A 27,542-nucleotide genomic window follows, 5' to 3' on the forward strand; every position below is an offset into this window, starting at 1 on the left:
CATATCCTCTATACCTACCTTTAGTAAAAGTTTATAAACTACATGAATACAAAAGAATAGCAAATTTTCTATTCACTTCACAATACTCAGATGGCAAACTTACCAGCTGTCCATAGTAACAATTTATAAGCTTTCAATTTGGATCAAATACTTCTATTCAAGTTCATTTGGTATCTGTGGTGTCTAACAGAAGCTTCGTCCATAAAAAGCTCACCAACATGGTTCCCTAACTACACCTTGAACTGAATGACACCAACAGACATGCTATTATGCAAGGGGAGAAGCTCACAAGAACTTAACCCTATACAGGTAACACAGAAATGCTTTGAGCAAGAGAAATTAGTCTTTCTCAGGGGAGAGCGCACCAATTGGTTATCCAATACTTAATGGTCAGCCATGAAAACATACACAGAGGTAACACTATACAGACTGAACAGGATGATTTTCACACATACACACACACACACACACACACACACACACACACACACACACACACACACACACACACACAGAGAGAGAGAGAGAGAGAGAGAGAGAGAGAGAGAGAGAGAGAGAGAGACAGAGAGAGAGAGAGAGCGCACAACTATCACAACCACCAACAAGTTAAGAAAAAGAGGCCATTAAGAGTAAATTGGGGAGCCGGGTAGTGGTGGCGCACGCCTTTAATCCCAGCACTCGGGAGGCAGAGGCAGGCGGATCTCTGTGAGTTCGAGGCCAGGCTGGTCTACAGAGTGAGTTCCAGGACAGCCTCCAAAGCCACAGAGAAACCCTGTCTCGAAAAACCAAAAAAAAAAAACAAAAAAAAAGAGTAAATTGGGTTTCATGGGAAGAATTGGACACAAGAAAGAGAAGGAAAAATGAAATAATTATAATCTCAATGAATAAAAAATAAAAATAAATAAAAACTGATGTAACGACATAACAAAGCCATACAACAAATATACATTGGAATACAGTTTCTGGATTTTAATAATTGAATATGAACACAGCAAAACTGAACATATTTATATTTTATACCTTAGCTCCATCTGAAATATTGTCCCAGTTTCCACCACTCAAAGGGAACTTCCCATTGCCTATATGCAGGAGTATTTCTTCAGGAGTATCATTGGGTCCATTGGAAAATGGAGTGTAGCTGTTAATAAAATAGATTTTAATAAATATGAAAAGTAAAGGTACGTTTTATATGTATATTCAAAAGTGGTGACTATAAGTCTATATACAAATATAAAAAGGAACCAAGATCATTACCTAATGTTTCCCTTTATTATTAATATGAAATCATGTATCTCAAACAATGAATTTAATTCTGATAAATTATTTAATGAAGTAAGGAATTGTGCTGATTACTTCTTTGTTTCCTTTGATCAGTTAATAAGTGCAAAATAAACAAGTACTTTTATATGAACATACAATATTAGAAGAGCATGATAAAAGACAAATATTCTATTTTGTTAGACTTAAGTTAGCAAGGAAATATATCTACTATGAAGAAATTTTAATTCTTACATAGTTATAATGTATTAATTATACTAGTTCAGCTTATTCATTAACATTTTAATTTTATGATTAGTGAAAAGGAGTTATAATTTTCAGTTTATACATATGAAAAACAAATATATTTAATATTGATGTCAATGTAATAAAAACCAGTCTCAGAATTATGTACAGAAAATTATTCATGGGTTGAAAAGAGATTCACAAATGTAAGGTAGATTTTAGAAATTAACTGGATGAAAGTACCATGTTATTAGCTGTAACTGAAATTTCTTTATATTTGGGAACGGGAAAGTTGATTTATGGTTAAAAAATTAGGAGATAGCTTTATACAATAATGTTTTCATTCCCTCATCTAACAATTAGGTTTATATAACATCAAACATAATTATATATAATAATTTCTTGTTTAATCACAAAGCAAATATTTGAAAGCAGAAAGCAAGAAACCTATTATACTAACTATGTATGACAAGGTATACCATTCTATAAAGAGCTTATTTAAAATCCTGACATATGCGATTATGCACAGCCAATTAATAATCCAACATCACAATGTTACTAATGTATTTTATGTTTTTATATAGCAGTTAAATTGAATATTTAAAATGTCATACCTGTCTGATAGTTACTAGCTAACCATCCTTTTTTAAAAAATAGAATAATTTATACAAGCATAAATATTCACTTTTAAATAAAATACTCCTCCCTATTAAGAGCAAAATATTATTTTCATTAATTATGTCACAAACATTAACACAGTCTCATTACCACATCTGTTTTGAGCTTATGCTCATCCTATTAATGGTAGATATGTATATGCACACTTCTCTAGATTAATATTGTTTAGTATTATATTTTTATTTATCCTCTTACTAAATCTCTTGTTGCTCAGAATTAATGTGCTTTTGTAATAAAATTAACTTAATACTGACAAGTCCAGTGAACATGCTATAATAATACACAGCTATACTATAGTCTATTAAGTTCATTAAAAAGTAAAATACTTGCCGGCGGTGATGGCACATACCTTTAATCCCAGCACTCGGGAGGCAGAGGCAGGCGGATCTCTGTGACTTCGAGGCTGGGCTGGACAGACAGCCTCCTAAACAATACAGAGAAACCCTGTCTCGTAAAAAGCAAAAACAAAACAAAACAAAACAAAACAAAACAAAAATTACAATACTTAATGTAAAAAGGTTTATTCTAAAGCATCTATTCTATATGAAAACTGTTGTATTTCTGTATCTTTCTCATTTTACAAGTAAAAAGAATAGATTTACAAATAGTAATGGGATATCTAACATTATTTTCTTCTGTACTTTTTCTAGAGGAAGATATGCAGTTAAGTTTGAGTTTGTAAATATCTTACCCAGCCAACATAGTGTAAAAAAGCACTCCCAAGCTCCAAATATCACAAGCAGCATCATATCCCTGCTGAGTGAGAACCTATGAAAAATAAGACGGCATGAGATATTATTTAGTACAGCGTCATTTTTTCATACACTGGAATATTGTCTTGATTCTAATAACTTTGTAAGTATTACTCACATAAAAATAAATATAAAAGTTTTAAATTACTCTAAGTCCTTTAAGGGTAAAAGTAAAATATTCTCCAATCTGCAAATACTGCATAAACTGGGGCTGCTATAAGTGGTAGGTAATATGGACTACACACAAAAACAACAACCCTTTAAGATATAAAACCTGACCTCAATGAGCTTTCAATTCGTCCTCATTTCAAATTGGATATATAAACACCTGAACTTAAGATTGATATGTAGAGGTGTTTGATAGAACTATAAATAGTACTGAGGTTTTTAGTTCTGATACTGACTCTATGAGGTAGATGTTAATTATTCCAATTCTCAAGACAACACTGAGAGAAATGTTAAGTGACTGGCTCAACATCAGAAAACTGGTCGCTACTGTAGAACAGGCATTCTTACTAAAAGGCAGTGCTTTTAATATCTATGGAAATCACTTCTTTTCTTTTTTTTTTAAATAGGGTTTTCTTCTAAAGCCCAACATGCCTGAGAAGTCATTATTATAGCCCATGCTGGTCTCAAACATGTGGCAATCATCTTGCTTCAACCACCCAAGTGCTGGGATTACATAAGATATGAGTCATCCCATCTGGCTTGATAAGTCTTTACTAGTGGTGTTTGTATCTGTATGAACTCAACTATGTATTTTAGTACTATTTATATAATAATTGTGTAACTTCTTTTGTTTGAGAGGCAGTATTAATAAAAATCAAAAAATATTTTACTATAAATCAATGGAAGATTTCTCTATGAACCTCAACAGCAATTGCAAGAAACATAAAAGGATGACGGGACGGTCAGATGGCTCAATGAGCAAAAGTGCTTGCTGCCCAGTTTGACAAACTGAGTCTGGATTCTCCAGACCTCCACATGTTTGTATGCTGTGGCATTTCCATTCAACTCATGAACATAAACGCATAGAATCAACAAGGCAATGCCATCTTTTTAAAGATAAAGATAAAGATAAAATGAGGGTACTTAAAAAAATAAACACACTGTTAAAGTCTATAGGCATAAGAAACAAAATAGAAGGATTATTAATTCATTAACACCAAAGGCTATATAAGCATCAGTATGAACTTTTCATCTAGAAAAGGCTAAAAAAATATTATAGTTTTGGCTTTCACAATTATCAGACAGAAACAATAAGTACCTTGCTTAAAATGTATTTATAATTCCTATGAATACATTTATTTATAAAAGCACACATGTGGTTATGCATGGTGACTCATGCTTGTAATCCTCAATCAGGTGAAGGAAAAAAGATCTGGAGTTCAAGGCCAGTACTGGCTATCATGAGGCATTTTCTAAGGACAAATATAGGATACATGTTTAACACTGATGCTATAGAAGACTGGACTATAGAAGCCCTAATGAATGCAACCTAAAGCTATATAGCACTGTTTTTTATTATTGTATGTCCTCATTTCTCATTATCTCTTACAATTCTAGGCATTTCATGTCTACCTAATTTTCCCAACTCATATTTGCATTTTATGCTTTCACAGCCTTATGGGAAGTGGTGGTTTGTCAGAAAATAATCCCTGAATGAAGCTGTGCAAGGAAGATTCTGAGAGCTTACGAGATAACTCCATGCAAACAAGGCAAAAATGTTGTAACCTCTGTTTCTCCATAACATGCTTTTGTGACCTCCCAAGTGTGGTAAATAGAAGTGTGTTTACTTTAGATTACCCATATCTTACCCATTATTATTCAGAATAATGTTTTCAAACACAGGTCATCCTTGTACCTGTATACAGCCTAAACTCATGTGACCTTTGCTCATTTGACCTTCCTTAACCCTCAGAATATAAATTGTCTGATGCTCTGAATAAAACTGGCTATTGCATGAATTTTAATTTGTCTCATTTTAGCCTCTACTCTCCCAACTAGAGCAGCAACAGTGGTTTGCACCTATAGTCCTAGCTTCTTGAGAGGCTGAGGCAGGAAGAATGTTTAAACTCAGAAGCCTGGGGCTTTAGGCAGATATCCACAGACAAACACTGAACTGAACTCCTGGAATCCAGTGTCAGAAAAAGAGAACTGATGGGCAAAGGAGTTAAGAGTGGGCTGGTTTAACCCACAGAAACAGCTGACCTAAACAAGGGGGAGCTCTTGGACTCCAGATTGATGGCTGTGTGGAAAGCATGGGACTGACCCAGACCCCCTGAATGTGGATGTCAGTGAGGAGGCCTAGGTAATCTATGGGGCCTTGGGTAGTATTTATCTCTGGCGTAAAAATAGACTTTGAGTGCCCATGCCATAATATGGGAAGCTCTCTCAGCCGGGACTCTTGGGGGAGGGCCTAGGCCCTGCCCTGGATGAAATGACAGTTATTGGAGATCCACCATGGAGTACCTCATCCTCCTTGGGGATCAGACTGGAGATTGGGGGAACTGGGGAACCTGGTGGGGAGGGAGGGGGAGGAGGAGATGGAGAGAGAGCTGGGATTGACATGTGAAACAAGATTGTTTCTAACTTAAATAAAAAATATTGGAAAAAACTAAACAAAAATTAAAAAAAGATAAGACCACGTGGAAATACATTAATAGAAATGGGTTAATAATTAAGACAGAGCCAGCCAATAAGAAGACCTAGCCATCGATCAACAGTTTTATAACTAATATAGTGTCTCTGTGTGTTTATTTGGGACTGAAAAGCAGTTGTGGGACCTGGCAGAACAAATAACTCCAGCAGCAGCTTCTAGTAAATATGTGATTACAAATCAGCCTCTTAAGGAGGGCCTCACCCTCCCTGGGGAATGATGTGGGGACTGGGCTGGAGGGGTGGTGGTGGTGGAGGGATAAGGGAGGAGGGGTGTGATAGGGAGCTGGGATTGACATTTGAAGCATGCATGTTTCTAATTTAAATAAAAACATACTAAAAGAAGAAAAAAAGTTCAATGTCTCTATAACTCTTCTAAGTTATAAGAACAGCATAACTGTGCAGTAGGTATCACAGTGTTTTAGCTTATCATACAAATCTTGCTTTTTTTTCCTACATACTGAAACACATTCAGTGTGGGTAAAAAGAGACGGCATTTTTTGTTCTGTAATTAGTCTTCAATGTCCTACAATAATGACTATATGAAACAAAAAAGAAACAAGGCATGGTGGCAGAATTAGTGGATGAGGATGATATTCAGCCTGAAATTTATATCTCTTCACTTGGATCAAGGTAAACTTAGAAGAATAAAAGACACAACTAAAGCAGTTAATTCCATAACCCTCTCTTTCACTTGACTTTGCAAGTCTGCAACAAGTAACATCTAGAATTCTCATTCCCTTTGCACTAAGTGTAATTCATATTTGACATAAAACATATGAAAGCACAGGCCAGAACAAAATTAGGTAATTTCAATATTATTCAATATAGTCACATGTTGTGAATATATTCATTCTTCAAATTTATTTTAAGTTCTATTAATTCAAGACCATTCTAAGACTTCATGTTTTTACTCATATAAAAGTAAATAATTAAGGATATTTTAATCATAGTGAAATAAGCATAAAGAAATGCTCATTTATGAAGTAAAACATAAGGGGTTGACTGAAGTGATACATACACAAAACCTGAGGGAATATTATTTCTTTACTGCTGTGCTAAAATTGCAGTAACGGGTGATTTTTCTTAGAAAACCACGTTTCTTTATCTACTGTGATGAAATTATGGAAGTGTAGTTCTATAAATCCTATTATTTCATAAAATACTTGCATGGCTAATTCAATCTTTATGGTTCCATTTTAAAATGACTATCTTGTATAGTTTGCGATATTTTGACAGAATCTGAAATTTTAAAGACTAATGTATTTCATTTATAACAACTCAGGAGTATTTACTAAATTTTGGCAGGATCTTCAGCACTAGATAAAATATTTCAAATCACTCAAAACACACAAGCCAAAGGTAGTTCAAATGCCAGTTGTGGAGAAGTAGTAGACCGCCCACCTAAAAATTTTCACTATTACAATAAACAAAGTGTCTTACTGGAATGGAAGTCGGCTAGGATTAAAAAGCAGCAGTGTACTGAATCGTACTGTGTACATATATTCATTTAAAGTGACCGCTTAACCATTAATCTTAAAATATTTGCCTAACCATTAATCTAAACATGCATACACTATGTGTTTATTCATTTTAAATTTTTGGTGTTCTTCTGGGACACGTTCATTCCTGAACTTTTTCTAGTAAGTTTCTATAAAAATACAAAGAGTAGAACTATACAAAATTAAGCCAATATTAAGAATTTGCCCATTAAAATAAGTAGTGAATACATTATTATTTGCATTAGAGAAATCATTTAGAATACTCATGGTGACTATGTAGCTTATATTTAAAAGAAGATATCACATTTCAAATGTTCTGCTCTCCTATCATATTCAAAACAAAGTCTAGAAAAACTAAAATGTTTTTATGTGCAAGGTATCTTATACACATGAGGGCTGTCCAAATAAAATAACCTCTTTGGGAATATGTGCCCCAGATTTAATGTTAAAAACCATAGTTTCTACACAGCATAATTTGGTAAAAATTGTACAATCATTATATTATGATTTTCATTAAAGAATAGAAAAAAACCACTCATATATGTATAATTGGTCACAGGCCAAATCATAATCACAAAAAGCTCATCAAACAAACACTGTATCTATATCCCAATAATAGGATTTTAAAGCAAAAATATAAAACAATTAAAATGAGAAGTTTATTAATAAAGTTACTTTTCTTAATTTTTATTTTAGGAAGGTAAGCTTCCTAACAACTAATTTACATATAGTATATGTAACATCTGCTTAAAATGATCAATTATTTGATACAAAATATAAAATACAAAATATATATATGGTAAGAATTCACTTTCAGATTACCCTATTACACTTTCCTGATTTGGCAAATTCAAGTTTTCAAAATGAGATTTTTAGATATTTGGATTAGCATCTAATAATTGTCATTAGTTATCAACATCTATAACATCTTAAGAACAATTCCTGGAAACCACAACACTGACTTCCAAAATGGCTGTATAGTTTGCACTCCCACCAGAGGTAGAGGAGTGTTCCCCTGACACAATATCCTCTCCAACATAAGCTGTCCTCAGTATTTTGATCTTAGCCATTCTGGCAGATAAAGACCAATACCACTCTTGGGCATTTGCCCAAAGGATGCCCAGTCATACCACAAGGACATTTGGTCAACAATGTTGATAGCACCATTATTCATAATAGTCAGAACCTGGCAACAACCTAGATGCCCCTCAAGCAAAGAATGGATAAGGAAAATGTGGTAAATTTACACAATGGAATACTACTCAGCAGTAAAAAATGATGACTTCATGAAAATTTCAGGCAAATGGATGGAACTAGAAAGAAACATCCTGAGTGAGGTAATGCAGACTCAAAAAGACAAACATGGTATGTACTCACTCATAAGTGGATATTAGATATAAAGCCAAGGATAAGCAGACTATAATCCATAGCTCCAAAGAAGCCAGGAAACAAGAAGGACCCTAAGAGGGACACATGAATCACCCTGGGAAGGGAAATTAGATGAAATCGATGGGGCAAATTGGGGGTGGGGTATTTAAGGGGGAGAGAAGGGGACTGAGAACAGGAGGCAATGAGATGTCCTAGGCGAGGAGGGATACAGTAGAAGAGAAATGAATAAGATATCGTAATAGAGAGAGCCACTATGGGCTTAGGGAGAAACCTGGCACTAGGGTAACTCCCAAGAATCCACAAGGAAGACCTCAACTAAGACTCCTAGCAGTAGTGGAGAGGGTGCCTGAACTGGCCTATTTCTGTAACCAGATTGATGAATACCCCAAAAATCATCATAGAGCCTTCATCGAGTAATTGATGGGACCAGAGGCAGAGATCCACAACCAAGAACCAGGCCGGGCTCTGAGAATCCAAGCAAAGAGAGGGAAGAGGGAATATGTGAGGAAGGGAGGTCAAGATCATTATGGATAAATCTACAAAGACAGCTGAACCAAGCTTGTGGAAACTCACGGACTCTAGACCTACAACCGTGGAGACTCCAGTGCACCGAACTAGGCTTTCCATATACTGGAGACAGTTGTGAAGCTTGGCTTAGCTGAGGGGCCCCTAACAGTGGGCCCATAATACAAACCTGGTACATGAACTAGTTTATTTGAGACCATTCCTTAGGGTGGGATGTCATGCTCAGTGACAGTAGGACCATGATATAATCACCAGTATAGTACAGCTTGTTGGAGTCCATTCCCTATGGTGGGATGCCATGCTCAGTTTTAGTGAATAGAGAGGGGCCTGGTCCTGCCCTAACCTATTGTGCCAGACTATGTTGACTCCTCATGGGAGCCCTTACCAGTGAGGAGGACTGGACTGGGGGTGGGTTGGGAGTAGGTGGGAGTTGGAAGGAGGCAATGGGGGTGGGAGGGACAACTGTAGTTGGAATGTAAAATGAAATAAAAAAACAATTCCTGACTTATAAACAAATGTTATAAAGAACTTTATGTAGCCAATGCAACCCCTCATTGATTTTTCACCAATCTTGTCTTCACTGCTTCCGGAGATTGTAATATCAGAGAGCTTCCCAAATGTGCAATCTGTATTCCTAAACTTATCCAGCCTTATCTTTCCTTAGCCTTCATTCCCCTAAAACAACGAATGATTTATAAGGAAAAAACAATGTTTCTAAAAACTAATCAAAAGGCAATTTAAAGCTGTATCTCAGTCCTAAAATGTATGGTTCTCAGCAAGGCATGGTGACACATGCCTGTAATCCCAACCATCAGGAGACAAATAGAAGAGACTTGCTATGCTTTGCAGTTTTGTAGTGAAGCCCTGTTTTGCAATCATATGATTTCTGTATTAGTATATAGCCCAAAAGAACAGGCTACTCTGACTTTACATTATGAATTAATATAATTCAAAAATTAAGTGAGCTTTATAGTGAAAAAAGTCTATTTTTACTTGTCTATACCAACATACTTGACATCATATAGACTTAATTTAAGCAAAACAATGAACACAAAATAGTAAAACTTAAAAAAATACCTCAGGTGCCACAAAGTTTGCAGTGTAGCACGGAGTTAACAGAAGTCCATTTTCTCCTCGAAGCTGTTTGGCAAACCCAAAATCACAAATCTTAATTGAATCTGCATTGGCTGATTCATCCATGTACAAAATATTACTGGGCTTAAGATCACGATGAACAACCTAGAACATAAAAGAAAACAGCATTATATTTGCTAACTAAATTTTTGTTAAAACAGCTAATATGTTAATAAGGAAAATCCTCAGATCTTTTCCCCAACCCATGGCATCAAAAATAAAGAGAAACACCCAGGCAGTGGCAGAGCACACCTTTAATCCCAGTACTGGGAGGCGGAGGCAGGTGAATCTCTGTGAGTTTGAGGCCAACCTGGTCTACAGAGCGAGTTCCCTGGACAGGCTCCAAAGGCTAAAGAGAAACCCTGTCTCAAAACACCAAATAATAATAATAATAATAATAAAAAATAATGATGTTGTTGTTATTATTATTATTATTATGAGAGACATATTTTGCCAGGTATCTACCAGTTTTGTTAAGCATTCCCATCTTCAATTATTGGTTCTACTTTTAGATATAACTGACTAAAGTTTTACCCAGTACCCAACGCCACTCCACCTATTAAATCTTAATATAAAATAAAAGTTAAGAGTTTGTAGGTACAAGAGAAGTTAGGAAAGCAGGGAGACACTGAGAAGTGACACATTTGGTGGAAGGATGAAACAGAGGAAGCTGTGGGTAGGTTCCAGTATCTGTGGCTGTCACACTAAGAACTAAGAACAGTCTCTATTATACAAAAAGGTTTTGGACATTTTTTGGAAAAAATAGCTTTTCTGTTTGATATTGCAGAAAAGAGCAGAAAACCACAAAAACAAAGTAGGGAACACTATACAGCAAAGAACTAACACTAGAGTGGAAAACCACAAAAACAAGTGGGGAACACTACACAGCAAAGAACCAACACTGACAGATAAAACAAAAATACAAGTAAAGGGTTTAATATTATATATAAAGGATATGAAGACATAAAGATATTTATATTCTGTTACTATATTCTTTAAGGATAATTTTGGCTGAGTTTGAAATGAATATTCCTTGTTTTTGTTCTGCTCTGATGGTCTTCATATCCTTTATTTAGCAATGTACAACAACACATGCTCTTTAGAGACAAGGGCAAAATCTTGCTCAGTATTTAAATCCATAATGCCCTTTGCTCACAATGTCTGTCATGTGTAAATGTTCAAAATGTCTGTTATTTAAGTGTTCTTAAAACAAGATCTATAAAGAAATAAATCAAACAGCAGATGTTTATCAAATTTTAAAAATTCTGGTTTATCATATCTTACAAAAATTCTGTTGTCCTTTAAGGTGCTTGCAAAGAGATTTGATTAATTTAATTATACTAGAATTATTATATTCCTTTGGTATTATGAAATTTATTTCCAAATACTGAAGCCTTATTCTTAGGTCACACACAACACTATTACTTTATTTTTATTATTTATAAGTGGGACTTATATATAATTTCTACTTTACAATTCTGAAGTGGAGTTTGCATTCTTTATATTTCATAGGTACTGTTGAGCTACACATGATTCAAGATAAAAAATTTAAATTAAACTTAAATTTTTACATACACACACACACACACAAACACACTATATTTCAAACCACTTTCTATAAACTTCACTATAATACTGAGTTTTTTATTAGGTTATGATACGCAAAAATATGCAAGAAATACAACACAGGTCCCATAACTGAAGGAAGAATTCAACTATAACTTACTCCTTGACAATGAAGATATTCAACTGTTTTGGTTATTACATACAATACATCTCGAGCTTCCTGTTCTGAGAAACACTTTTGTTTGAGAATACGATCCAGTAGTTCTCCTCCTTTCATCAGATCCGTAACAAGGTAAACATATTTCCCATCATCAAAGACCTAAAAAGGAATGTGTTTTAAAGTTTCATTACTTGTGTTCATTATTCTAATTTTTTAAGTTATATGTACTTTGCTATGTTAGTACAACTCTAGAATGAAAGCATACACATCATTTCTTTCTTATTAATGTAATACAGTCTGTACTGAAGAATGAATTTGGAAAAATAATCTCCTGTGTAAATCAGTATGATCCTATCAAACATGGAGTTGGGTAATAAGGAGTTTTAAGTTTGGGGTTAGAGAGTTCATCAAACCACATAAACAAAAAGAGTAGAATTCTGTGCCTTTCAAATGGCATATATGCTTTTTTAATTATAAGTACTGCTTCAAAAGTAACCACCTTTGTGATGGTAAACATATCATTTATTAGTTCATTGATTAGTATGATATCATAAACAAATGTTGAACTCAAATAGTGCATTAAAATAAATAGATAAGAAAAATATTTCCAATTGGTATGATATGTATACACATACTCATTCACATATACATGCATATACACAAACTACTGTTTAAATATAGCAAATAAAAGTATATATATTATAGTAACAGAATCAAACTCATCAAGATGATGGTTAATAGTTTTGCACATTCACAAAAACAAGCCAATTTTCTAATGTAAAAGTCATTATTCAGAGATATACATCAATATGTGTGTTACAGGTTTATTTTACAAAACTGTAGACTGATACTTATTCATTCAAGGAATGAGCCATAATTCTACAGTCAATTACTCTATAATCAAGAATGTAAATTTTCCAGAATCAATTTCCTTTATATTCATAGGGATGAGAAAAAATATTTAAATTGCAATATTAGTGAGTTAACTATTCAGAATAATATTGACATTATTAGGATTTTTATCAACAATGATAGTTCTTTATTGAAATCTTTAAAAACATAACATGGATAGAATCATTGGAAAATTAATGTAGCAAACTGAGATATGTCTGCATAGCATTGAAAATATCACACTTATAAAGTTCTAGTCCATAATATTATTAACTTAGTTGGTGTTTAGATTTTAAAATACTTACATCCTTTAAAGTGATAATGTTGGGATGTTGTTGGTAGCGCATCAGAATTTCAATTTCTTCTGAGGGGTCGCGTTTATTTTTGTCAATGATCTAAGAAACAGATCAGAGAAAATTCTCAAAAACAGTCAAATGATTTTCTTTATCAAGTAAAATGAAATATTTTCTATTTATCCATCCATCCATCCATTTTGTTGGTATTGTTTTGAGTTGGATTGTGCTACGTGGTTCAAGGTGTGCTAGAACTCAATATATAGCCCATTTAGGCACTATATGACAATCCCTGTACTCTCAAGTGTTAGAATTACATGCATGTGCCACCATGTCAACCATCAATTGGGTTATAGTATTAAAAAAACACTTAAGAATTCAAGAGCATCATTCTCTAATTTTCTAATTCTCTAATCATTCTCTAATTCCTTACAATGGAAATTTATTAGAAAACAACTAAGCTAGATATGCCTTTAACAAACACTTTACTGAATAATATATAATTTCTACAATTACTCAGTGATGAAGGTAACAAAATAATACTGTTTCTTCAAAATGAAGCTTCGCAAAAAAATTAAAAATGAAAACATTAAATCACAAACTTTTTTCTCATCATTTGATTTATCTCTCCTTATTCCAGTAAAACTGTGTATGAGCTTGAATGTAATACAAATTACATATATCAAATAATAAATTAGGATCAGAAACAATACCTTCACTGCAAACTCCATGTTGGAATCTGAATGTATGCATCGCTTGCAAACAGAGTAAGAACCAATACCAATATCTTCTTTCAATTCATAGACTTCACTAAATTGAGCAGCATTTCCATTTATCTGTTTTTTAAAACAAATTAAACACAAATGAAAACAAATTTCATTATTTTCTTAATTTTGTCGTAAATAATCATGCATCTTAAAGGTTAAAAAAATTCTAGAAATTTTATCAATATTTAAAAATTGTCTATATAAATTCTGAAACAACTCTGTATTATAGGCTTTCTAAAATCCCAAAACAATGTGATGAATTGACTAGTTTATAAATCACTCCAACGTTTTCTTCACAAAACAGACATAAACTATTAAAGGTAATTACTATCTGCTTTCCCCCAAACGGAGAAACACCTTTAACTCAATTACATTAAAGAAAAATAAGTAATTAATAATTATCTCTTAATAACTATTAAACATCCATTATAAAAGTGAGAGAAATACTTATCCTGAAACTGAACACTGTGATGATGATACCGAATTTACCTGGACAATTGGTAATACATTTGCACTTGTAACAGGAGTGATCTTATATTCTTCTGCAATAGAAGTTGCAACAAAGCTGAATCCTTTGAAGAGTTGATGAGCATTTGCACTGGCTGGCAAACCAGGAGAATCTAATATTGAAACAGTTATATTTTATTAGAATTACACAAATGTTAATAATATCAAGAGTTTTGACAATAAGAAAGGAAACATTAATATCACAGTCTGACACACTATAAATATGACTCATACTTTCTTGCCACTCTTTGTAGACAGACATGTTGTATGTGGTCAATTTTTATTGATGGCTGCATCCATTCTATCAAACACCACATAGTAGGTATTCAATATGTCTTGAATGAGTACATGAAATGGATGTCACTAACAGTAAATGACATCAAATTCTAAACTGAACCAGTGCATATCTCATGTTTCACTCATACCACTATCTATTAGCATTATTAGCATGTCAAGGAATTTATAAACGACAGAAAAAACTTCCATATTTTACTCTTCTCCAACTTCTATGATAATTATTTCCCAATTACAGATTGTAGCAATGCTGTATATAAGATCTACATTTCTACAAAGACCAAACTAAATTTGTAGAACATAAATTTTACTGGGAGGGCACAAAATTTAGTTTATTTAGTAATTACTACAACAAAAGCCTTGGTTATAAACAAATATGTATTACCTTTAGGTGTTTTGGCAGTAAATTCAGGATCGAAACAAAAAGTATCATCTGGTTTTCCAGAAGCAGGTCTGAAAGGAGGCTGAACTTCTCTTTTATATAATTTCTAGAGGTAACAGAGTAATGCAAAAACATTTAACATTTTGAAATATCATTAACACATGTTGAGTATTACTAATAAAACATCTAAAATTCAAATACTCTAACATCTAGAACATTTTGGATGTTAACATTATAGTGTAAGCAGACAAGTCGTAGCTAAAACACAGACACACTAAAAAATTTGGTATGAAATTTTCCTTGAGCTGTATGAATGAGGTACATATTAAACAGAAAATAATTTCATATTATTTGGGTTCTTTTCTCAAATTCATTCACTCCTTCTCATATATACACACACACCACAACACACACACACATACACACACACACACACACACATATTCAAATCCTAGAAAAATCTTAAAACATTTTGGGATATGCAACCTGTACTAAGTAAGTGTAATCAGAAGGCTCGAAACCTTTACACAGGTTTCAGATAATGGTTAACCAAATTCTACAACAACTGAGATGTAATAACCAAAACCTAATGAAGCCAGAGTACACATATGACACTATAATGACTTCACAGTTGGCACTGTAAACAAATAAAGATGTTCACTACTGGATATCAAAATAAGTTCTCCTTAGAGCTATGTCCATACAAAGCATATCACAATGAAAAAAATTTGAGATAACTAACAAAAGCAATGATCAGATTATTTTCATAATATTTCATCTAAAATAGTTTGTTTCCACTTAAGATTAAATATGCTCTTCTTAATACTTTAAGTTCCCTAAACTGTGCATGCTTTAAAAATGCAGATGGGTAAACAAGATTGCAGCTGAGTAAGAGGCTCTGACAATCTCTGCTCATAAATACACCATGTGGAACAACCATTCACTTACCAAATCAGTGTCAACAGAGATAAGGAAATCAAGCTAGTGATCATAGTGCCTGGTTTAACTATTACAATACAAAGACTCAGTCAAGGAAAAAGGCAGGAAAGATAACTGCAAGCTGTTTATCCCAAATCCATTTCACCATTAGCAAGATGCACAGAGCGAAAGTGAACTCATGGAGTATAACAGTCCATATCAATTGCATTTAAAACAAAGTGTGAGTGGCCATATATCAGATAGAGTTCAAGTCTGTCATAGCCTCACTCATTTTTCCCTATTTCATCCTCTTCTCAAATATAGTGTAAGTATAATATTAAACATAACAGTTACATCAAATGACAAAAATTACTATTTCTATACATCTACTACTTCAAAGTATTGCCATGCTATGTGATAACTATAAACAAAAAGATCGAAATTAATATAAAATAAATGGATTTTTATCTGCAAAGTATATCACCACCAATTCTAAAGAATTTTGTTAATTTTAATATAACTTATTTACTAACAAACATATTCAACTTACGTTCCAGTCAACAGATGCAAAAAAAGCATGTCTTTTGACTTCTTCTACTCCCTCTGATCCTATAATATGGGAATACCTTTAGTTGTATGATTTTTTAAGCTTTCTACTTGGGTTCTACACTATTAGATATAAACATTACTGCACATTTTACCTAGATTCCTTATGGTGAAATATCTATGATTTCTTATCTGATATTGTATTAATTTGTCCTTTACTATTAATGAAAAAGAAAACTAATACAAATAATGAAGTTTATAAGTCAACACAAAATACTAAGTACTAAAATGCTTCCTTAACAAATACAATTCCTATTAATTATTCAAATAAGTAACTTATTCAAAATTCACCTTATGTCTTATACTCATACACTATGCTAAACTCAACAAAGGGCAAAATAACACATTGTAGTTTTAACACGAGGACATCACATCCAGATCTACAAAAAGGCAATGTAACTCTGAAGTTTACTAGGAGAGGCAAAATAATCACTCTCAAATATCTACAAGGATTATCAATACACTGTAAGCTATACATTTTTTCAAAAGATAATGCATATGACATACATAACATTAAATGTTGAATAAAACTTTTCATTAACTAGATTATTTAGAGTTTTAAACACAAGCCAAAATTTTTATTTTATATAAAATACTAAAAGCCCACAACTCAAACAAAAATAAACAGCAATCATAGATGAATTTGAGCTAGAATATATAAAGATCCAGTTACTTGGTTAGTATATGCAATAAGGATTAAAGAGATTAATAATACCCAATCTATTTGCTGGATTCCTTTTGAATAACATCCTTAAAAGACTTTGTGCTTCAGCACTAAGAAATTGAGGCATTCCAAGTTTTGCTCTGAAAAACAGTATAGAAAATTTCACTTAAATCTAGACTCAATGAGTCAATAAATCTCAGAGTGAATCTTAAAAATTTTAAAGACTCCACAATATGTTAGAATAAGAGAAAAAGTCAAAAATTGTTTAAGTCTTTGTTGAAATCCACATTAATGTTTCAATACTAGAGACAAGAATTTTTTCCCTAAATAAAATAGTGTTTCTACTTACTTGAGTATCATATTCATGGTTTCATTTCTGTCTTTACCTTGAAATGGCAAAGTGCCAGTAAGCATTTCAAACTAGGAAAGAAAATAACCACAATGTATTACAACTTAGAAAATATAGTTAAATTTGTGTTAAAACACAAGACTCATGGTGCATGATTATTAAATCATGAAGGATTCACTTGATAGTGGCTAAAAACACAATCAGAAATTAGATAACTTTAAGAGCAAGCTTGCTATGTACATCTCTACATAGAGTTCAACAGAGTTGAACTGCAGTAGATGGAACCAACCAGTTTCATTTTACTTCTAACATGTCTAACTTCTCAACCTAAATGAAACCTGAAAGTAGGTTGTTTCACAAACAAAGGTATAAATTTAAGCAAATAATGGGAAAAGAAAATATGCACCAACACATCTGGGATTTACTCATACCAAGAAGAAAATTTAAGAATTATCCATTCTAAATCCTTTCTAATTCCAAGACAAAAATATAAAAATTAAGAAACAGAATTCCAACATTAAAGGTAAGGCCAGTGGTATATTCCTATAATGTCATTTGTTCTGGAATATGAAGCCAAAGGATTATATGTTCAATGCCTGCCTGAGCTACACAGTCAGTTTAAGGCCAGTCTGGATACCTTTACTAGGGACTTATCTCAAACTAATTATTTTATAGGTCTTGGGACACAGGTCAGTGGTAGAGTACTCGTTAGCATATGCAAGACCTTGGGATTAAATCTAGTACTCCAAAAGTAAGGTAGAAAAAGAAGTAGAAAATAAGAGACACATACACACATATGCCTATGTGCAATAATACATTTATAAAAAGAAAAATGGAGACATTTCTGTACTGCATAAAGAAAACAACTTACTATAGAGATTCAACTGAGAACTACAACATAATATGTACCACTATTTTTAAAAGTCTAGGTCTAAGTATGTGAATTCTGTTGTATGGTAGAACACTTGTATAGCTTGAACATGGTTCTAAGATTAAATCCTTAGTACTGAAACAAAACAAATGAAAGAAAAGAAAGAAGGGAGAGAGGGAAGGAGGGAGGGAGGAAGGGAGGGAAGGAGGGAGAGAGGGAGGGAGAGAGGGAGGGAGGGAGGGAGGGAGGGAGGGAGGGAGGGAGTCTGAAACTAAAGATCTCACAAGTTCAATTAAAAAAATTGTAAGGGGCTGGGGAAGTAGTTTAGTGAGTGAAGTGTTGACCACACAGTTTGGATCCCCAGTACTCAATAAAATCTGGGTGTGGCAGGCATGTATCCTTAACCTCAGTAATTTAAGAACAGAAGAAAGTGGCAAAATCTCCAATTGCACCTCTGGAGCTTGCTAGTCAGCCAGTGTAGCTAAATTGATGAGATACAGGTGCATCAAGTGGCCCTCTCTCAAAGTGAAGTTCAACTGAGGAAGACACATGTCATCAACTCCAGGTCTGCCCCCTGTCCCCCTCACAAGTACATGAGTATAAACACAAAAATTATAGCGCCAGTAATTGTATTTCAAACTAAAATTGACTAATGGCCTTGGCATCAGTCCTCTGTTCATTTAAGCTGAACTCATAACCTCAGTTACTTTATGTATTAATCTCTCTTGTACTATGACAACATCAAATTGGCTGCTCCAACCTCATCCACTCTCAAGCACTATTTTTCTCACTCAAATCTATAGCAATAGTTGATATGATGGTAACAGACAAAAAGGGAGATACTGCATCTAAGAATCCTACCTCCTCACAAAGAAACTATGTTAGGTAGCATTCCCTTCTCAGTGCTGTATAATTTTTTCAGCCTCCAAATGATTCTGTTTGTTTCTTCAGTGTCCCTCCTTACATTACTCAGTTAACCCGTGCTATATATTTCAATGCATTACTTCCCTACCAGTTTGCCATTAGGTATTTCTACCAGCAGAGTTTTTTTATTAACCTACTATTATTTCATATATTCATATATCTGGACCATCTCCTCTATTTTATCTGTATCATTTAATCAGCTACTAAGGTTAGTAACATGTTTTATGAAATGCCTTCAAAATTTCCTTTTTTATAAACTCCAATATTCTGACAGTCTTGAAAGATGTTATTTTCCTGTTTCTGGGGATTTTCCTGGCCATTTCCAATCATTTATATAATGCTGCAAAGGATAAACTTCCTAAAATACAACTTTTCTTCACCATCCTGATTCAAGACTGCAATAGTTTACAAATACCAGAAGAATCACATGAACATGTATAGGTTTATAGCTACACTTTCTCTGCTTTCACTCTTATTCTTGACTTCTCTAGTAAAACTGGTTTCCTGCAGATTTGCTAATATGATCACAATAGTTTTTCTTGACACACAACTATTGGATAGTTTCCTTAGGTATTTGAATTGTTTCTCCAGCCAGGCTTTATGTGTTCTCTAATAAGGAAAAAAGTGCTGTAAATTAATTAGTTTTTACACCGCTGCTTTCCCCAAATGCCCCCTTTTAACAGATATTTAGTATATGGCATTGCCATGTCATGTATCATTCCATGACAAATGGGGGAAACAGATAATTACACTTCAAAAGAAAACTGCTGTGATTCAGTAGCCAATTATCACTTATATTTAGAATGTATATAACTGTCACTATATTAGTTACTGAGTGAGACAAAAATATAGGATACAACTGCTAGCATTTCTAGGACATGCGTGAAACAATTGGACAAATAAGATAATGGTGATAATTTCTATGATACCTAATAAAATAGCATATAAGTGTTGGTAAGATTCAGAATCATCTAGAACTTTTCTAAATTTCATATACAAAGAATTTATCTAAACATCTTGTCATTTACCTTTTCTATAGCAACGTTAAAATGAAGACATTAAAACTCTTGTCCTTACTGCTTGCCAATCACATTACAATTAGTCATTTAATTATCAGAAGAAACTTTTTCTGAGCTGACCCAAAAACTTCGACTAAAATCCTAAATAGTATTAGCAATATATTCACATAATGAAGGAAAATAGTACAACTTACCATAAGTACACCATAAGACCACCAATCAGCACTCTGAGAATGGCCTCGTCTATTTACTACTTCAGGAGCCATATACTCCACAGTGCCACAAAATGAGTAGGCCTTCTTTTCTTGATCCACTGACTCTTTGCTAAGCCCAAAATCTGTGCGTTACCAAAAACAGAGGTTGAAAACCTCAGGCAATAAGAAATACCAAAAGACAAAATAATGAATTAAATATTCAAACAATTATTTTGGCCTAAATTACTCTTAAGAAAGATAATCTGAAACAAGTAACAGAAATCACTCTATATTTAATGATAAAGCTCTTTAAGAATATTTAAAGATTGGTGAGGCAAATTTCACCCTCAAAATACATTTTATTATGTAATTTTGAGTGATAAAAATTTTTAACCAAGGTTGTCATATTACCCTATGTATAAATTGATGTAGCAATTTATACCTAAAAAAACATTGCAAAGGTACAGTATGCACGGGCAAACTTGCATTTGTGTCTAAAGCCTTCAAAGAACCAATGGTATCAATATAAAATCAATATTTTCTGGAAAAGTAACAGAAAATGGTAATTTAAATTTAAAAAGGAGTAATACAGTACTACTAAACACCTTGCAAATAGCTTATTAGTATACATAACATATATGTATTTATGCTGCAAACTAGAAACTCTGATGAAGGACAAAAGTCATGGTAAATAAATGAAAATATATATTTATATAATGGTGATTCAATTATATTAATTTATTAATTCTTCTAAAACAGACCCACAAAATCAATGAAATATCAATAAAATTTCTAGTAAGATTTCTTTGGGAGAAATCAACAACCTGAATCTAAAATGTATATGAAAAGATTTGAAAACAATACTGTAAATAAATTTTTAAAAATATAAAAAATTGAATTATCTTATACTACCTAACTTAAACATCAGTACAGAGCTATAATAATAAACATAGTTAAATATAGAAGAAAGCTGGATACATATACACATATCTCAATGGAATAATATTTAATATACTGAATTATAATTAATTCTGATGTGATCTTGTTTCAAAATGCAAATCTGTTCCAATGCAGTTTGTATATTAGAAAACAACTTGAGCACAACATGGATTTCACTTTGGCTAATTGTATAACAGAAGAGTAGCAGAACACTGAAAGTACAAACATCTGGCAGCTACTTTAGCTCATGATACTTGTGATGATTCACTCTGTCTACTTAGTGTAACAACTTTCCTTCCAATTTCAGAGACTATAGTTCCCACCAGTTCTTAATTATAACTCAAAACTTATTTTTTTTGATATCTATAACTACAAGCAAACTTTATGTCTTTTTAAAGGTAAGGCACAATGTTTACTACAGTCATTATGTACTCAATTATTTGAACATGTAACACAGTGGTTTTACATTTCCTTTCTACTTTTTAAAATCATATAAATCTGAGTAAACATTTCAGTGTTTTTTTCCTAAGTCAGGTAGTTTGTTTTTTTAAATGTTATTTTGCATAATGAAGTGATTAGGGTCACATATATCTATCATATAACAAAATTGGCTTGATTTCTGGTGAAAATGAATAGCAATTACCTTGAGGAAGAGCAGCCATTTAAGCAAACAGTGCCAGAACAAATGTTTACATAAATATAAAAAACACATTGTACTCATGTCATAACAACAGTAACTGGAAATGTATCACAGAATTATATATTAGAAATACAGTAACTACATAGGGAATGAAATCATTCTGATTCTATATTAGACAAAGATTTCTTAGGCATGACATCAAAAGTATAAACAATACAAGAAAAATTTAATGCACACAGTATCATCAAAATAAAGAATGTGTGCTTAAAACATAACCGTGGAAGTATTTGCAATTGTTAGCTGATGAGAGAGGAGAAGACATCTTTAAGAGTATATTTGTAGGTTGACCACTTTCCAGTGGAAAACCACAAAGCCAAGAAAATTTGGGTAACAGAAATTGGTCTTGAAGGATTTTTTTAAAGGGACACAAAATTTTTTAAAAAGGGGAGGACAAAATTGAGGAGGTGGGGATGAGTTCATGGATCTGGGAAAAATTGAGGAAGATGGGTGAATATTATTTTAAAAACTGTATGAAACCCTCAAAGAACTAATAATTTTAAAAGATACATTAATAAAATAAAAAATGAAATCAGAGAAATATTTATATATCATATTATCTACTGATTTGTATTTGAACCATAAAAAATATCAAAAGTCAGCAAGAAGAAAACAATCCAGTTTTTACAAATGGTCAAAAGACCTAACACATTTTTGTAAAAACATGAATACATTAAAAATGACAGTATCATTAGTTATTAGCAAAAGAAAAACATGCTGAGATGCATGTCTATTAGACTTGCTAAAATAACTATCCCACATTCAGTAGCTTTGTAAAATGTACAACCACACTGGAAAAGAATCTGGAAGTTTCCTCTTAAATATATATTTACCATAGAAGTAATGATGTTCTTACCAATTTACCCAGATAAATTAATTATTATGTTCATACCAAAATCTGTTCAGACGTGCTGAGAAGTGCAACTATAGAATGGTTCTACAAAATTGGTTTATATAACAAAATCATAGAGACGGAGAACAGAAAATTGACTACAAAGTTAGGGAAAAGTAGGAGTTTATCACTATTTTTTTTTCTGATGTGACAAGTGCTTAGTTAATTCTTTCAATATATAATGAGATTAAAATCTACTATTTTTACCTAAAGTAATTGTAATTAGTACAGTGCCTCTATTGTAGAACTTTAAATGTACTCAGAATACATCAAAATTATGTAACCTTTAAATGAATCTTAATCCACTGAAGATACAAAATGCAACTCAAATGAAGGCCAAAAACAGATAGCAGATTTAGAAAAGTATATTAGAATGTTAAAAAGATAATAATTAAATAATGCCCTTATTACATACCTGTTAACTTGATATGTCCTATTTCATCAAGTAAGATGCTGTAAGTAAAAGTTTATATTAAATATGGTAGAATAAAATACATAAAGATCATAAATATAAATTTGTTACTATTTTCACATTCAACATTTTGAAACCAAATACATAAAAGTCATAAATATGAAATTAGTCACTATTTGATATACTGAGAAATTTTCAATTATTAATTTAAAAACAAAAGTGTATTATGAAGATTATTTTGTACAGTAAATTTTATGTAACTATATCATTCATCAAAATTTCATATAATTTGAAAAAGTGTAATGAAATATGTCAAGATAAATGAGTTCCAAACTGTAAAATATATATGAATAAAGGGTGGGAAGACGGGAAGGCTTAGAAGATAAAGGCACTTGCCACCCAGACTGACAAACTGATATTTGGCATCAACATAGCGGAAGGAGATAGAGAAATCCCACAACTTGTCCTCTTTCCTCTACATACATGCCATAGCATACACTTGTCCACAGTCACACATACAGACACACACAGTAAGTCAATGTAATAAAAAAAAATCTTAAAAAGCAAAAGAGATTGTTGCATGGATACAGATGTAGAATATAACTTTACTTCTCTGGCTTCAGGTCTCTATACACAATTCCTAGACGGTGCAGATGATCCAAAGCCAAGGCCAATTCTGCAAGGTAGAATTTCACATCTTCCTCTGTAAAAAGAACCTAAAATAAAATAATAATTCATCATTTGATCTTTCTTCCAATATAATGTACTTTTAAGTTTACTTCCTTAAAAACCAGAAGACAGAAAAATCTGGGCAAATAATATCAAAATAGGCATAGTTAAATCTTATTTGATTGGCACTGCCATTAATTATATCAGAGAAATTTTCTAGATAAATGTTTTTAAAAATTATTTTCTTTAAAAATATTAGCAATATAAATATAATTCTTTCTGAAATGCATGCTGTTTGTATATAATCTTGCATTAGATGCACTTCAAAATGGGTTTCTAATGAGTCTCATAACATCAATATTAACTCTGGTACACTGAAGTGGCATAGTGGCTGTGCTCAGACAGAGCAATGGAAGTACTAGGGATGTTTTGTTTTAGCACTCCCACTTCCATTTCTTTCTACTATTCTCTCTTTGTCACCTATTACCACACCTCAGTGATTTCACATTTATCTCCACTAACTCTAAGCTTCTAAATTTACCACTAAAAGTTGTTAAATAATCCTTATGTCAGAATTTGAAGCTCACATCTGACCTAAAAGGGATCCACCTTTTTTCACCTGTAAGTAAAGTTTATGAATTTAATGGCACTGGATTTCTCAATTTTATTGTGTGTGTTGGGGAATAAAGATTTTTTTTTTGTTTTTTTCGAGGCAAGGTTTCTCTGTGGCTTTGGAGGCTGTCCTGGAACTCACTCTGTAGACCAGGTTGGCCTTGAACTCACAGAGATCCGCCTGTCTCTGCCTCCCGAGTGCTGGGATTAAAGGCGTGCGCCACCAACACCCGGCTGGGAATAAAGATGTTAAGACAACGTGAAAAGCATATGAAACTCGAAGTCAGACTTAGGGGGTTTGCATCAGACGTCATTTAATACTCTGGACCTGAGCTATTAAATTTTTAAAATAAAAACAGTATCTACTATATATAACTAAGAACATTGTTCTAAAATGCAAATTCATTAAAATGTACCTAAATATGTAACTATATGGTGTTATTAATACAGCTTTATACATACACAAATAGATATATATTCATCCATAGCTGAGTAATTAATGTATATACACATTTGTGACTACTCAAAAACTACACATAAATTTTACTGTTATCAAGGGTTTTCAGATTGGCCAAAATACTTTTTTCTTGAACTCTGTTATTTTCATTAAAGAAATCTGGCTTATTTGGAAGGCTCAAGTTTGAATAAAATACTACATAATTAAAATCAACTTGTCCATTTATAGTCACCGTATTTCACAAAGCAGATTCATGTCACTAATAAAACTGAAGAAAATAAAGAGTCATTATTATTGTCTAAATTTCAGGGACATTTTTTTGAATAGTCTAATGGTCAAGTATAAGAACGTCATTTTTAACTTCTTATTAAGAATAAAAGTGCCGCCGGGCGGTGGTGGCGCATGCCTTTAATCCCAGCACGTGGGAGGCAGAGGCAGGCGGATCTCTGTGAGTTCGAGGCTGGGCTGGACCGACAGCCATCAACAATACAGAGAAACCCTGTCTCGTAAAAACAAAAAACAAACAAACAAACAAAAAAAAAGAATAAAAGTGCCTCGAGAGGCAGAGGCAGACGGATCTCTGTGAGTTCGAGGCCAGCCTGGTCTACAGAGCAAGTTCTAGGACATCCTCCAAAACAATACAGAAAAACTCTGTCTGGAAAAATAAAAATAAATGAATAAATAAATAAAAGTGCTTGAAGTGCTTGTTACTCATTTTACTTCTGTGGAAGAACAATCAAAATGTTCATTAAAACCTAATACATGCCAGAATCCTAAATATCACTTATAATTTGAAGTAAGAAACACTGCCTAGGTTACACATTATGTCAAACATTTGCTAGAAAGCCTCATGACAGAAATAAATAATAAACTTGCTAAAAGTCAATCATGCACCAGACGCAATTTATTGTATGCCAGCACTACATATTCTTTCTGTTATTACAATCTGCCAAACAACTCTATAATGTACTATTATCAACATCCTACATATGTGAACGATGAGAGTCAGAGAGACTAAGTAACTTGACCAAAGTAACTAGTAAGTAGGAAGCATAAGATCTGAATTCAGGAATACTTGTCCCTAAAATTGACTTTTTCCTCAGAAGACACTTATATCTTACTTATAGTGTATTCTCCCCTATGTTTCAGTTCACAACCAATAATGCTTTCAAATTTTTTTAAATTATCCTACTCATAAAACTCCCCTCAAAAGAAAAAGTCCTCTAAGATTCCAGTACAAGAAAAATCATTTTTAACCTGTGGCTTATTAATGTGTGTATTGGATTATGTATGTTAAGATACTTGAGTACTTAATAACATATTATATAGGCATCTCCTTTATTCCAACTTAATATCATAAGCATACTCCCATACATTTCAAAGTTTTTATAGCATCATTAAATAAATGCATAGCAATAATATCAACTCATCATGATTTACCTAAAGGCTCTCATTATGGACAATTAAACTATTTCCTAAATTCATTCCTATAAATATTATAATATGCTATTTTATAAATACATATTCTTAAATAGGCATACTTCTGTGTATTTCACCAGAATGGTTTCTTAAGTAATAAAACAGAAAATACTGGGACAAGGAACAGTCTGGATTCCTGACATATACAATAAAATTACTTTCAAGTAAGGTTACAACTATTTCCGTGCCCATCAGCTTTTTTTAATGTATTAGCCTTACTATATCAATGACAGGACCAAATTATCTTTTAATGAAATTTTTAATTGAATGTACAAAAAGAATATCTAATTTGATTTTATTTAAATTTATTCATAGACCAAACAGCTTTTCATGTCTTGTGGCCTTTCTAGATTTCATGAACTACAAGAAATTTGTTGCCTATTTTCTATTACTAACATATTATTTTGTTCTGTTGGTATAAGCCCTTCAAGTATTAAAAATGCCATGTCTTTATCAAATTGATTAAAATGTTTTTCAAATATGTGCTGGTTTTGATAACTAGTTCTTAATTTTATATAATCAAATTTATTTTATATTGTTTGTTTTTCCCTTTGTTATTTTAAAGCTTTCAAAATGTCCATTTGATGATTAAACACTCAGATCCATTTTCTTTTAGGATACAGTGATTACTTTTAAGATACAGTTATATCAAATAGGTAAAATTTATTTGTTGTGTGATATAGTTGGTGTTTTACATTAGTTTTGAAATATTTACCCAAATTCTCATATACTGTTTTTATAATATACATAGACTCATTCTTTACTCATAATTGTATGTTAAATCATATACAGTAAAATTCTAACAATATGTGTCTGTGTTGAAACTATGATATCTAGCT

General features: G+C 32.5%; 1 protein-coding gene across 6 annotated transcripts in view; it reads right to left on the minus strand.

The window, feature by feature from the left end:
• Rps6ka6 (ribosomal protein S6 kinase A6) overlaps window positions 1–27,542 on the minus strand; it is a 152,309-nt gene that overhangs the window by 22,102 nt on the left and 102,665 nt on the right. For all 6 annotated transcript variants that reach the window (XM_040744334.1, XM_040744333.1, XM_040744336.1 and 3 more), the window contains 14 exons: window positions 24,096–24,202; window positions 23,490–23,527; window positions 20,547–20,689; window positions 17,539–17,609; window positions 17,241–17,329; window positions 16,470–16,528; window positions 15,005–15,107; window positions 14,308–14,438; window positions 13,765–13,887; window positions 13,064–13,153; window positions 11,868–12,026; window positions 10,085–10,246; window positions 2,873–2,949; window positions 1,021–1,138 (listed from right to left, as the gene is read on the minus strand). In XM_040744334.1, coding sequence (XP_040600268.1) covers window positions 1,021–1,138; window positions 2,873–2,949; window positions 10,085–10,246; window positions 11,868–12,026; window positions 13,064–13,153; window positions 13,765–13,887; window positions 14,308–14,438; window positions 15,005–15,107; window positions 16,470–16,528; window positions 17,241–17,329; window positions 17,539–17,609; window positions 20,547–20,689; window positions 23,490–23,527; window positions 24,096–24,202 — 1,470 coding nt within the window. The remainder of the gene's footprint in view (window positions 1–1,020; window positions 1,139–2,872; window positions 2,950–10,084; window positions 10,247–11,867; window positions 12,027–13,063; window positions 13,154–13,764; window positions 13,888–14,307; window positions 14,439–15,004; window positions 15,108–16,469; window positions 16,529–17,240; window positions 17,330–17,538; window positions 17,610–20,546; window positions 20,690–23,489; window positions 23,528–24,095; window positions 24,203–27,542) is intronic.

Source organism: Mesocricetus auratus, unplaced genomic scaffold (assembly GCF_017639785.1).
Source record: "Mesocricetus auratus isolate SY011 unplaced genomic scaffold, BCM_Maur_2.0 Super-Scaffold_100003, whole genome shotgun sequence".
In the NCBI taxonomy this organism is placed as follows: Eukaryota; Metazoa; Chordata; class Mammalia; order Rodentia; family Cricetidae; genus Mesocricetus; species Mesocricetus auratus.